The sequence below is a fragment of the Tachypleus tridentatus genome, chromosome 1 (assembly GCF_004210375.1).
Source record: "Tachypleus tridentatus isolate NWPU-2018 chromosome 1, ASM421037v1, whole genome shotgun sequence".
Lineage (NCBI taxonomy): Eukaryota > Metazoa > Arthropoda > Merostomata > Xiphosura > Limulidae > Tachypleus > Tachypleus tridentatus.
In genome coordinates this window covers 136,702,993-136,716,697 of record NC_134825.1, presented here as the reverse complement: position 1 = coordinate 136,716,697, position 13,705 = coordinate 136,702,993, and the positions used below count along the sequence as shown (strand labels likewise).

Below are 13,705 nucleotides of genomic sequence, written 5' to 3'. Positions count from 1 at the left end.
ATTCAGTGGTGCAGTCAAAATACTGCAAAGCATATCTATTTGTTTCATTATAAATCAGAACATATGCTTCATCAGGAAAGAAAAGTTTGAAATATTGAAATGGAGTGAAATTTGCTGTATCAATCAGGACTCCAGTGCAAGTGGTAAAATCTGGCAACCAGTCAGATTCAAAATTATCAGTGTCACTGTAATATTGCCATGGAAAATTTGAATCCTGGTTTTGGTCTTCAGGTTCATTATCACTTTCAGGGGGAGCTTGGGGCTGTGCTATACTAGCTGCTCTACCTCTCCTCTGACTTCTCCGTGTACCTCTAGACATCCGGGAATATACACTCCTTGATCGTCCATGAGGACCACCACTGGAACTTTTCTGATGTTCTGTGTATGTATGTACGAATGTATTTTATGTTTATATATTTTCCTATCAACAATATATAAAAACGTAGAGAACTAGTCTTGGTCAGGCAGTTTATGCAATAAGTTATATGACCCTAACTTCACCATGTGCTTACCTAAAGTGGTGGCTGATTACAGACCATGAATGTCTTCATTATCATCTGGCTCAAACTCCTTGTCACTCTCTTCATCGTTAAAAATAATATTGATTACTTCTTTAGTGGTATAAGCTTTTCCTTTCAGCATTGTAACAATGTTGCAAGTATCAACAGAATATGCAAGAAAGGAGTCTTCTAAAACAATGAACCGTATGATCTACACAGGCTAGAAAACAAAGAAATCACATGACTTCCGGTTTATATACCTGCTGGAAATCCCAAGTATAAAATGAATACACGTGGTTATAGCCTCAAGTGGGTCTAAAGGCCTGTGTAATTATGATAATTAGCCACGAGGTTATGTTGTTTGCACTGAGCCTTCAAGTCGACTACAGTCACCAACCGTGCCGAAAGGGTTAAAGAGAAACTTGGCCACAACTGACTTGCACAGGAAGATTTTTAGTGAATTTACCCAGGTTTGAAGGAAATATTCAAGCTGTTTTTCTGTACAATTGTAAAAAAAGGATAATATGAAGAAAAATTAGATGAATTTGTCTAAAAATTAGAAAAATCAAATTTTTTTTGCTATTATCACTACTTTAGCAGTCTTCATTGAAACAAAAGATCTTGAGTGCTATATTAAGAACAAGCCTGCTTTTTAAAATAGTTTATACCCATACATTCTTTTACAATTTTTGTGGAATTCCTGGGCACACCCTATTACCCTATTATGAACTACTATCATGGTTCATCATTTTAAAACCAACAAAATATTTGTTTAATGAATTAAACTTGTTTTTATGGTTTTTGAAATTATGAGTGGACTATAAGTTTAATACTTACTTCATTTCCTGTAGACATGACAGCTGTAATTGGCTTGCAGTATACACTCACTTTTGTGGCACCAACTGTTGCTAACAAACCTAATTCAGCTGGTCCTAAGCTTAAACCAGAATTTAACACCATTGTTCCTTGCTTGACATCTGAACCAGGTGGTCTATAGCAAAAAATGAAAAACAAAACAGGTAATGTGATGTAAAGAATAATGGTTATCAACAAAAACCATTTAGGGATATCTTTTGTATATTAAAAAGTTTAGATTAGAAATCAATGCACTATGATCTTGTGGTTAAGAAACATTCACAGTAAGAATCTGTTGCATTATATTTTCTTGTAAATATTTCAAATCTTCAGTACTGCATGACATCTTCATTAAAAAATTAAACACTAATTAATAGTACAATGTTTTCATTAACAACTCAACCTTTAAAGAATTTTAAACAGTGTTTCAAAGAGAATTTAATGAGAAGTTTCATCCACAGGCTCGTACTACAAGTACTCTAGTGCTTTTGTAAAAAGAATTCACATTTTATATAATAAATAGTTTCATGAAAACATCTGATGTGTGAAATACTATTTTTTAGAAAATATTCATTATCTTTAATACTTTATAAAAGTTAATATGAGAATTTAATGTGTTGAAAATTATTTTGAGTACTGGTTAATGTTTCTTCGAAACCCTCCCAGTTTATCTCTTAATTTTCAGTGTCTAAAAATGAATATATCATATAAAACATTAATTCAGGCTGGTTCAGTTATTCTCAAAAAAAACAATTGATAAGAAGAATGATTTTGTCTATTCAATTACTATAATAAAGTTTGTGATAATCTCCCTTCAAAAACTGACACACATCATTTATGGCTGAAACTCACAATCATGAAATCTAGATATAGCTTCTTCTTTACTTTTATTTCAATGTTTACTAACTTATTTACTTTTACTCTGTATCTGCACATATTTATAACACACAACAAATAAATAAAAAATATATCTTGTCCTGAAGTTACAACAATATTGAAAATTACGAGAAAAACTTAAAGCTTTGAGTAAGATGACTTCAACAGCATTATAAAAGACTGATACAACAATTAAACTGCATACATACAAAACATATGACTTGTATAGTTGCATAATGAACTTGTCATAACAATTGCTTTTAAAATAATTAACTTTTTTAACAATCTTGCAAAGAAAAATCAAATAATCATTAAATAACTAAATAAACTTACTAATAACACCTATATTGAACAGTCTTGTATATCCAATAACTATCCTCTTTTAAAGTTCTCAAACGTACTATATATTTTAGAAAAAACTGTTACTATCTAGTGCTTTAGAATATTTTTTTATTTTCCATTCTACATATATATATAACACATCACAAAGATTCTTTATGTCTAGTGGTACATAATATTTCTTGAATAGGTTAGTAGTGAAATGTGCTAAACATTATACATTACTTTCATGTAAGAGAAAACCATAAACTTACCGTATATCTTGACCAACAGTAGGAAACTTAAGGATCATTATTTTATGTTCCTTCTGTCCCTATATAGAAAAATGTAATTAGTGGTGTATATGGTATAGTGCATATATAACACGAAGGTTTAAACATACATATTAAACCAGTAATATTTCTACATTAGAAAAAAAATGTGTTAAAAGCAACACTGAGGCATAAATATTATATATATATATATATATATATACACACACACACACATATATATATGTGTGGATCATAACAACACATGTGCATACTTTAATACAGCTCTATCCCACTGACTTACAATGTACATGTGTTTTCATCATTTTTTAACAGTTTTACTCATGCAAATTTCTAATACAGGTACATAAAATAGTACAAGTTGTCCTAACAGCACAACAACATTGACCTTTAAAATCATTATTTGAAACCAACAAATATATATTTAAACAGCTCCAGCCATGAAAACAATTTTAACTGTAATGTTCTAATATTAAATAGACACCTTAACAATGTTGGATACACAAAACTATTTAGTGTAAGAGTAATTATTTAATTCATTTAGTGATCTAATATTTAGTGATTATTTAATTTTTATAACAAGTGTTAAAGCTAAACATTTCTTTGTGAAAATAAGACTCCTTTTTGTTACTAGTCTGAGCACAAAGTGATTTCATGTTATGATTAAAAACTATTCATCCAAAAAATCTCAAATATTATATGCATAAACTCTGAAACCTCCTAAATATATTTTAAACGTTTGTTTTCAGCAAAACTGTATATTTTATGTTGTTTTCTATACTTTAACTATGTAAAATCTGTCACTTAACCAACCTTATACTAATCATAAAAAAAATAGAAAATAAATATCAACCATGCTTATTTTCTGCTGGAATGACTACATAATGCAACATGTAAATACAAATGCTTAGTATAAGTAGCCTAAATCTCATGAAACTATATATGAACATATATATTTATTATTTTGTATTGTATGGTCACTTTCAGCCATGCCTACCTAACATAAGAAACTTTGCACTGACATGGTGTGCATGCACTCATGTTATGTATCCAGTAATATAAAATGGACCTTTAGTATTTCCTGTCTTGGCTGTGTTTTAGTGGACTAGTATCTTATAATATACATTAACATTTTATTATTATACATTACACATGTATGTGTGTATGAATGTATGTAGATTATTACTATTTACAAATAAATTATTAAACTTAATTTTCTGAAAACATAGAACAATAAATCAAGAAGTAAAGCAAACAATTATTTCTTCTCATTGTAACCTTTCTGCTTAGTTGCTAACCCATTAAAAGTTTTACATGTGGACATAAAAAAATTGTTTTACATGTTTTATATATACAGAGATGCCAACTATTACAAATGACTGAGCATAATGATTGTAGACAGAGCCCTTTATCATTTGTGGCTACTAGGCCTGACCAATGTTTCTAAGCTCTTTATTATTATATTATTATTATAACCATTATTAATTATTTATTGGTGAGATGCCGATTTTGTATGTCTGGAACAATAATTTATCCCACCAGGTGCCACAGAAAAATTGATGTGACAAACTGTATAAAACACATGACTGTCACTGACTTTTGATGCAATAACCAGATATTTTACAATCAGTGATGACGAGAAACCCACTTGTTGAGAAATTTATCTTTCCTAAATTTTGATTCACAGTTTTAGTCCTTTTAGATTTGCCAGAAACAAGACAATTCGGTGAACGAGGCCTCTTTTATTCGATCTTGTGAATGATCGCATTGGTGTTTCTATGCCACTTAGAAAATGAAAAATACCCATCTACGCGAGCACTGATTGGCTGACAAGCACTGATGACATAACTATGGATTCCCCCACGTACCCAGTATGGAGAAACACCACACTCAAACTATTGGTAGACGTCAGAGATACAAATATTTTTTTTTTGTATTATTTCAAGCACAAACATGATTATCGCAAGTAGCCATTTGGACTATGTCTTTTATTTATTATCAAAATTTATTTGTATCTCACTAGACATTTTTTTTTCACTCCTTTCAAGCCCTGGGGGAACACTATCACTTTATTGTATAGGCCTATATAATATATAATAATTTGGGAGTTGCAACAAGTGAATATTTGTATGAGCATACAGTTGTAATATATACACAAAAATCGTAATGATTGGCATCTCTGTATATATATATGTATATACACTTAAATAACAAAAAATCATAAATTATCACACTGATACCACAAATTTCCACTATAATGTACTAAGTTTAGTAACTAAAATTTATTTAGATTTTAAAAAATATGAAAATTCAAACAGACTAAAGACAATACTTACCTCATTTAAATCTTGAATCAAAAGAACATAGGAGCATTTCCAAAGATTAAAATGGTGGAGAAACCTCTGGAAACATTCTATGCTATTGACTGATTATTCACATGTTAAATATTGAAGTAACTGTATATAAGGGACTGTTTCAAAAAATGAAAAAGTTGAATGGGGCCACGATGTACGATTCAGTACATAAGCCATATCTTAGCAAAATAAAAATATATGAGGTTCTTATATTATATTCTAGCTTGATAATATTGATAATTTGAGTGCCTAATTTGTACAAAACTACAGGCTTAATATTTTGACATCACAAACATCTAGTTTTAGATAGTGCTGCATTCAACATACCTTGTGACTCACTAGCATCTATATTTAAAAATGTTATTTTAATATTTACTTTTAAGTTAAGAAATTAACTCATATATAATATTAAAGTTTGAATTATAATCAACAATTTGATTCTAAAGTTAACGACATAAATCCATGAAATAGTACTTCAATAAAATTTTGAAAGGCAGTTAATAAATGTGATGACATGGTGTTTGAGCCCTGATCAGTTGCAAAAGGGTTAAAGTTGATGGTAAAAATAAATTTTGTTACATAACTCTGTAATAGTTGTACATTGTGTGTGTAGTTCAACTGTTGTAGTATACATATTATTGATTATTAATTTAGACTAATTCAGTGGTTTAGCATTCCCAGTTTGTTAGGTGTGATAGGTACAATGAATGGGCTTTATTTGGGAATTCTGGACTATTATGCACTTTTACAGAAGCTGGTTGTGAGGATGTTCAATTTATACATAGAGTTAGCAGGTTGTAGGAAAAGTAGAAAGCTATCCTAACTAAATTTGAGAAAGTAAATAAAGAGAAGTATAAACTATGGGAAATTACATCAGGACTTCAAGAGGAGCTTAACCTTTTTACATTAAAGGGAGACATTAACTAAGATTAATAATGAGATTCAGGAAGTTAGAAAGGGTGATATTAGATTTAAACATAGTGAAATTAGTATAAATACCCTATTCTATTCAGCAACAGATACATTCTTTAGCTTATGTGGATGAGGAAAAATTTGAGGAAAGTAAAGAAAAAGAAATAGAAAAGGATTTGGATTATGAACATAAAGAGATTATAGTCATAGGTTATTTCTTGACATGGCATATGGAAAGAATAGTGTGTGGTGTAAATATGGAGAAAAAGAGTTAGATTACACTACCCTGTGGCACATGTGGAAGACATAACTGATAGAGCAAAAGATATAATGAAAGGGACTGTTAACAATGCAGTTTTCGTTGTGCATGTATGGGTTAATAATACAGAGAAGAGTAAGTCTGAGAAGCTAATTAATAAGAAAAATAAAAGCCATAAATTATTTGTGTCAGGGATACTGCCAAGAAATAAATGAGATACAAAATTTTAAGTTGGTTCCTAGAGCTAAATGCTAGCCTGAAATTAATATGCAAGGATGAGCAGGTTAGGTGGTTGAACTTCAGGGATCACTTCAGAAGGAAGAGGGAACTTTTCAGAATGGATGGTTTACACTTAAGTATGAAAGGTCTAGCACATAGCAAGAGCTATTAACTCAGATGTTAGGTAAGGTTAAAATTAGAACTAGATGGTGGTGAATGGAAAAATAAACTAAATGAAACAAAACTGAGACAGAGGAAAGTTTATCATAGAAAATCAGTATAAACGTAGTTATAACAATAGGATTAACTGTTACTACTGTAATGCTAGAAGTATAAGAAATAAAATCCATGACTTTAGGGAAGTGGTAAGAATAGAAGATTTTTATAGACTGGGAATAACTGAAATATTGTTAAATATAAATTATTTTAATGACAGACATTTCTTTGAAATGCATGGCTATAGATTATTTAATATGGTCATAGTAGTAAAGAGAAGGGGAGAACTATCTGTATATATCAAGTGTAGGTGGCATCTTGTTGAAGTTGAGAATATTAAGGATAGCAGTAAAAAGTTTGAATCCATTTGAGTTTCTGTTAGTGGATATCAAGGAAAAAAGCTTGTGGTAGGAATTTCTTACAGACTACCAGATGAAACTGATGAAATTAGTGAGAAACTTTAGAGTGATGTTAAGATTTCAGCTGCAAATGAAGTCAAAACTTGTCTGAAAACAAAAATTAACAGTATTTTTTAAAAAATATATTAGGGGTAAACAAAATGTTTTGATGGGGATAGGACCCTTGAGGAATGATAAGAGAAGGCTTATATCTAATGATTATGAAATGGCTAGGTTATTAAATTTTGCTTTGTCTTCAGTTTTGATTAATGAAGACTTAAACAGTATTTCTCATTTTGAGCAATTGATAAAAATGAATGAACAAGACAATTGTATAAATTCTGAGTTCCTTAAAATAAAATTGGGAAGTTTAAAAAGTGATAAGACTTCTAGGTGAAATATATCCCCAGAGGTCAACTATTGGATATGTGAACCACTTGCCACAATTTTGTGTTAAGTCCTTGAATAGTGACAAGTACCAACTAACAGCAAATTAGGTAATATCACTTCCATCTTCAAGGAAGGAAGTAGAAGTTGTATCAGTAATTATAGACTTATATCAGTTTTGGGAAAATGTTTGGAAAGTTTGATAAAAGATCATTTGCAAAGTCACTTAACAAAGTTTAGAATTTTATCAGATAATCAACATGGTTTCACTAAGGGAAAATCTTGCCTTACAAATCTTTTCAAAATGTTACTGCATATGTAGATAAGGGTAAAAGTGTGGATTTGGTGTATCTGGATATCTGGATTTTCATAAAAACATTGACAGAGTGCCACATAAAAGGCTTGTAAAGAAAATTGTCTCTGTAGGTGTCGAGGATAAATTAACTAATTGAACAGAAGAGTGACTTGATGGAAGAAAGTGGAGGGTTACTATAAATGGAGTACAGCTAAACTATTGCTCTTTTTTTTTATTTACATTAATGACACAGATGAAGGAATGGGCATTAAATTACTTAAATGTACTCATGATATCAAGATCTTGGGTGTTGTTGGTTGTGAAGAGAATGCTGCTGCTTTATAAAATAATTTAGTTCATTTAGTGAGTTGGGCAAAGAAATAGTGGATAACTTTTAATTATGACAAATGCAAGATATTAAATATGGGTTATCACAATTTGAATTTTTAGTATAATTTGAAGGGAAACAGTGTCATGAAAGAAAAGGATCTTAGTGTAAACGTTTGATCAGTATTGTAAGACAGCCAAGTAGTGTGGTGTTTTTAGTGTTAAGGCAGAAAAGATTTTAGATTGTATCTATAGAAATAATGGATACAAGGCTAAAGAGATTATAATTTCATAGTATAGAATACTCGTTAGGCCACATTTAAAGTATATGTCAGTCTTTGGCTCCTTATATTTGGAAAGACATTGTACTGTTTGAAAGGGTTCAGAGGAATGTTACTATAATGGTACCTGGGATACGAGAAAATATTAAGACCATTAAAATGATTTTCTCTTGAAAAAAAAGAAGAGTTAAAGAGGATCTGACTGAAGTATTTAAGATTGTAAAAGGAATTGATTATGTTGATAGATCAACATTTTTCATACTTGATAGTGAAACTTACTGAACTAGGAGACAAAAATATAGATTTAAGAAAGGTATAAGCTGTCTACAGCTGAGACAATTTTATTTTTCAAATAGGGTGGCTATCTGTGGAATAGGTTGATTTTGCTTTTAGATGATGTGGAGACTGTAAATTTAAAAGAAATCTGAATAGATATATGAATAATAAGAGCTGACTGAGTTTAAGTATTAGTCTGACTTAGAGGATGGAACAGCTGAAATAGATCAAGTTTCTTGTTGTTTCAAAACACTATGTTATCTTATAATTGCACAAGGTCAATCAATTATAAGGTAACTTTTCTGTATATGAATCTAGTCTTCCTCTAATTTTGTGGGAGGGCTCCTGACTGATCTAGATAAAATAATGTGTTCCAAAGTAATTATATCTGTCTGTGTGGATTTTGGCAAAGAGTAAACAGTTACTTGAAGTTTGAGATAGAAATGTGGTACCCCATTGAGTAACACAAGTGAACTTATCTCATATTGCAGAGCAAGAAACAAAGTAGAAAAAATAATTTATCTTGTCAGTTAGATTCTGAAGTAGCTGAATCAACATGTGCAGACTTTTGACAAGAAAGAGAATTATTTAGAGATTAGATACATCTGAATATCTTATAGTGTAAAGAACGTCTGTATATATATTTGACTTATTTTGAATATATTATCTTAAAACAAATGGATTGTGTATTATCCATTTATTGTCTGAATTTAAAAAGTCACAGATATTTACTGTAAAGAATCTAAGTTCATATACAAAACCATGACATTTGGTGAGCCAGCCAGTGTTATACAGTGGCAAATTGTAGTAAAAGAAGACATGAACAGCAGCATAAATAGAAAAGCATATGTATGCATAACAGAAGTAGTGTGAAAATATACTCTTCAAAACAAGAAACGCAAAAGGGATATTTTTTTTATTTTAAAGAGAAATATATGTAATAACGTTACAAGCTCAGAGTATGTGATGTTATACATGTTAAGGTCTGATTGTCAGACCAAAATGACAATAAAAGTTGTGCACTTTGAAAACGGAGGAAAACATCGGATTTTTTGCCAAAACGCATGCGTGTCCAATAAATTTGTTTGAGAGATCTGCATGTTCTTCAAGTGCAACATGTGCAAACTCCCTATAAAAGTGATGGGTTCTCGGTTTCCATAGCTCAGTGCTAAGCCACCGACACGCAATACAGTTATGCCAAGACTGACTGAAGTACAACGCAACAACGCCATTGGACCCTTGGAAGCAGGCGAATCTCGATCAGATGTTGCCAGAGCTGTGAATGTCCACCCAAGCACCATCACAAGGCTATGGAATCATCACCAACAACATGGATCAACTCGTGACCGTCCATGATCTGGCAGACTTCATGTGACCACGCCCGCACAAGGTCGCTACATCCGGTTACGTGACCTTCGAGATAGGACCACCACTGCAATGTCTACTGCCTCAACCATACCAGGGCTGTGTAGGATTTTCGATCAGACCGTACGCAACCATCTACGAGGTGCAGGAATCCGACCTCGACGTCCAGTCAGAGGCGTCATCCTCACCCAGCAACATCATCAAGCACGGCTGCAGTGGACTCGGGCACATCGGGTATGGCCTCATCGAAGATGGAGGCATGTTTGGTTCAGTGATGAATCACGTTTTATGCTTCGCCGGCAGGATGAAAGGACCCGTGTTTACCGTTGCCGAGGTGAACGTTTTGCAGCAAACTGTGTGCAGGATGTTGACAGGTATGGTGATGGCAGCATCATGATGTGGGCTGCCATCGCCTACAATGCCAGAACAGACCTTTTGCACATTCGAGGGAAACTTCGGCTCAACGATACGTCAACGAGATTCTTAGGCCCCATGTGCAACCCATCATGGTGAACGTCAACGACGTTTTTCAACATGACAACGCCCGTCCTCACACAGCCCGACTCACCACTGTCTTCTTGAGACACCACAACATCAACGTTCTTCCCTGGCCCTCCAGATCACCAGATTTAAACCCCATCGAACATCTTTGGGACGAGTTGGACTGATGTCTGCAACGGCAACAACCTCAACCGCAGACTCTACCTCAGCTTGCAGCAGCTTTGCAGGCTGAGTAGATAGCCACTCCACAGGATGTGATTCGTCATCTCATCGCTTCCATGGGCAGGAGATGCCAAGCAGTTATTGATACTCACGGGGGGCATACTCGTTACTGATGCTGAGTGACGTTAAACTTCACCTAGTGAGCGTGGACTTCGCCTTTGCAAACTTTGGATGATCAACAGTGAATGTGCAAAGTTTCACACATGTTATACAGAACTACCCGGAATAAACTTGTTAACAATTTGTCTCATATTTTGCCCTTTGCGTTTCTTTTTTTGAAGAGTATATAATGTAAAAATTACAATCACTTTATATAACCATGTCAAAAGATTTTGATAAGTGGATTGAAAGAGACAAGTGCCTTAGGTTGAAAGATGGTGAAAGTATGTTAAAGAAGAACTAGATAAGAGGACTGGAAAGAGATAAGAAAGAGAAAAAATAAGAACACAAAAATAGAAAGAAAATGAGAAAAAGGAGAGACTGGAAATGAAAAGAACAAGAGCACAAATTGAAATTGCTAAGCTCACTGAACAGAAAGAGTAAGAACCATAGAATGACAATGAGGTCAGGGCTAGCCAATCTGAGCTACCCAAATTTGATGAACAAAAATATGACACGCATGCTTTCTTGGAGATATATGAAAGATATGCCCAAAATCAGAACTGGGTAGTTTGTCATAGCCCACTTCTCACAGGAAAAGGTTTATAAGCTTACGCAGGAATTGTAACTCCCCTTCTGGTTCTATACTTACCAGTAAAAGTGTTAACACTCATACCAGGAACTACAACAAGTAAAAAGTGACCATTCTGAAACACTATGGACTTGCCAAAAAAGGTTTTGATTACAAGTTCAGAGAAATCAGACTTTACATGTGAGAAACTGTATTTCAGTTTCTGGTACACATACAGTGACATTTCAGAAGATGGACTGACATGGAAAATTGTGAAAATAGTTTTGAGGGATTGGTAGATTTTCTAATACATGAACAGTTTATGATCACATGCTTAAAAAACATGGCACTGTTCCTGAAAGGAAGAGCACCAAACAGTGTGGAGATGATCAAGCTGGCAAAACAGTATATGAAATGCCCATGGAGGGAGTAAAATGGAAAATCCAGAAATATCCAAGTTAATATCAAAACCAACAACAGCCTACCAGATGAAGGGGTCTAACAAAGATAACAGAAATTTAACAAACAAATAGGAGAAAAGATGCTAAATTTGTCATAAAATAGGGCACACTGTAAAATAAAGTACATCCACCACCAACAAGAGAATTATCTAAAGTTTTAGATACAAGTGTAATATCCTACAGTGTAAAGAATTTTTGGAGATACATTTGAGTTGTTTTGAATACATCATTTTGAAATAAGTGAATTGTTTGAAACTATCACCAGCAAGTCACAGATACCTACTGTAGCAAATCCAAGCCCATATACAAAACCCTGACAACAGAAAACTAAAGTTCCACTGTGTAAAGAAAATGTAAAAAGACAAAGTGCTCAATCCTAACTCAACAGTTTGAATATGCTCAGTGTACTGTGCTAACATATAAAAGAAGTGATTGCAACAATTTAAAAATTAAGTTCAACATTCTATGCTAGTCACAATGGCTTCAAAAATATTTGGTATTCTGGTCTAACATAGCTATTTACAATTAGTTGCATGTATTAACTGAATAATTACAACACTAACACTTTAAAATTACAATATTTTTATCTCAACACAAACTAAAATTATATAGAAAAGATGAAACACTTACATCTTCTGATGTTTCTAAAAGTTTTGTATCTTCAACCTGAATTACAGCATCAGCTCCATAGGGCACTGGAGCTCCTGTACTTATTTTGACACAGGATCCACTATTAACTACTAGGCCATCAGCCTATCAAAACAAACAAAAAATAAATATATTACATATACTTATATCAACACCAACGTAAGAGGACACTACTATTTTGATAGTGAAGCAATATATGTTCTAATTATTTCTTTTACTCTACAACAATTTCTTGAAACTGAAACATTGCATGATGTTTCAGAAATTTAAAAAGATTCTTACTTGTAATGATCAACATTTACTTCAGTGATATAAGAAATACTTGACTCATTTAAAAGGAACTGAAACATACACTGCTTGACTTTTATTAGTTATTGTTCTAAGTGAGGGTACACTTGACCGTTTATCCAGATATAACTAATGTTGGAAATATAAGACTGTTTAGTGTAAGAGTTATTATTTAGTTTATTCTGTTACTTAATGGTTGTTTAATTTTCATGACAGGAGTATTGAAGGTTGATTGTTTAGAAAGCATTAGTTGTGATAGATTCTGTTATGTAACTCTGTATCGAATTATACATTGTGTGCGTATGGTTCGACTGTTGTAGTATCATTAACACTAAGTTACTCAAATCTTTGGTATCATTCTAGTTGCCTTAAGTGAATATTATTGCATTGTAGTGTCTTTCATGTAGTTCATATAAAGTTCAAGGCCTCAGTGAACAATGTATAAGTATAGGCAACCAAGTGACTGCAAATCAAGTAAAGTACGGAAAAATTTAAGTTAAAGAAAAGTACAGTCAGAGAAATGTTTGCTGGTATGGAAGTAATTAGCCATAACAGGTGATCTTTTACAGTTTCACAGTTTAACAGAGATAAGGAGAATAGTTTGTCCAGTCAAAAGGAATTCTAAAGAATTGCTTGATGAAAACAAAAGACAATTATTTAACAACTAGGCTAATTGTACAGTGAAAAACAAAATAAAAGTTGTTTGGTTTGGTGTTTTATGGCACAAAGCAACTAGGCTAATTGCGCCAAACATCCGTAAAATTATTAAAATTCATAAAAGGAA

The 13,705-nt window shown here is 32.5% G+C and overlaps 1 protein-coding gene across 21 annotated transcripts in view; it reads right to left on the bottom strand.

Annotated features, from left to right (window-relative positions):
• The window catches only part of cin (Molybdenum cofactor synthesis protein cinnamon), a 126,039-nt gene that overhangs the window by 13,994 nt on the left and 98,340 nt on the right, over nt 1-13,705 (bottom strand). For all 21 annotated transcript variants that reach the window (XM_076453968.1, XM_076453929.1, XM_076453959.1 and 18 more), the window contains 3 exons: nt 12,616-12,738; nt 2,825-2,883; nt 1,338-1,491 (listed from right to left, as the gene is read on the bottom strand). In XM_076453968.1, coding sequence (XP_076310083.1) covers nt 1,338-1,491; nt 2,825-2,883; nt 12,616-12,738 — 336 coding nt within the window. The remainder of the gene's footprint in view (nt 1-1,337; nt 1,492-2,824; nt 2,884-12,615; nt 12,739-13,705) is intronic.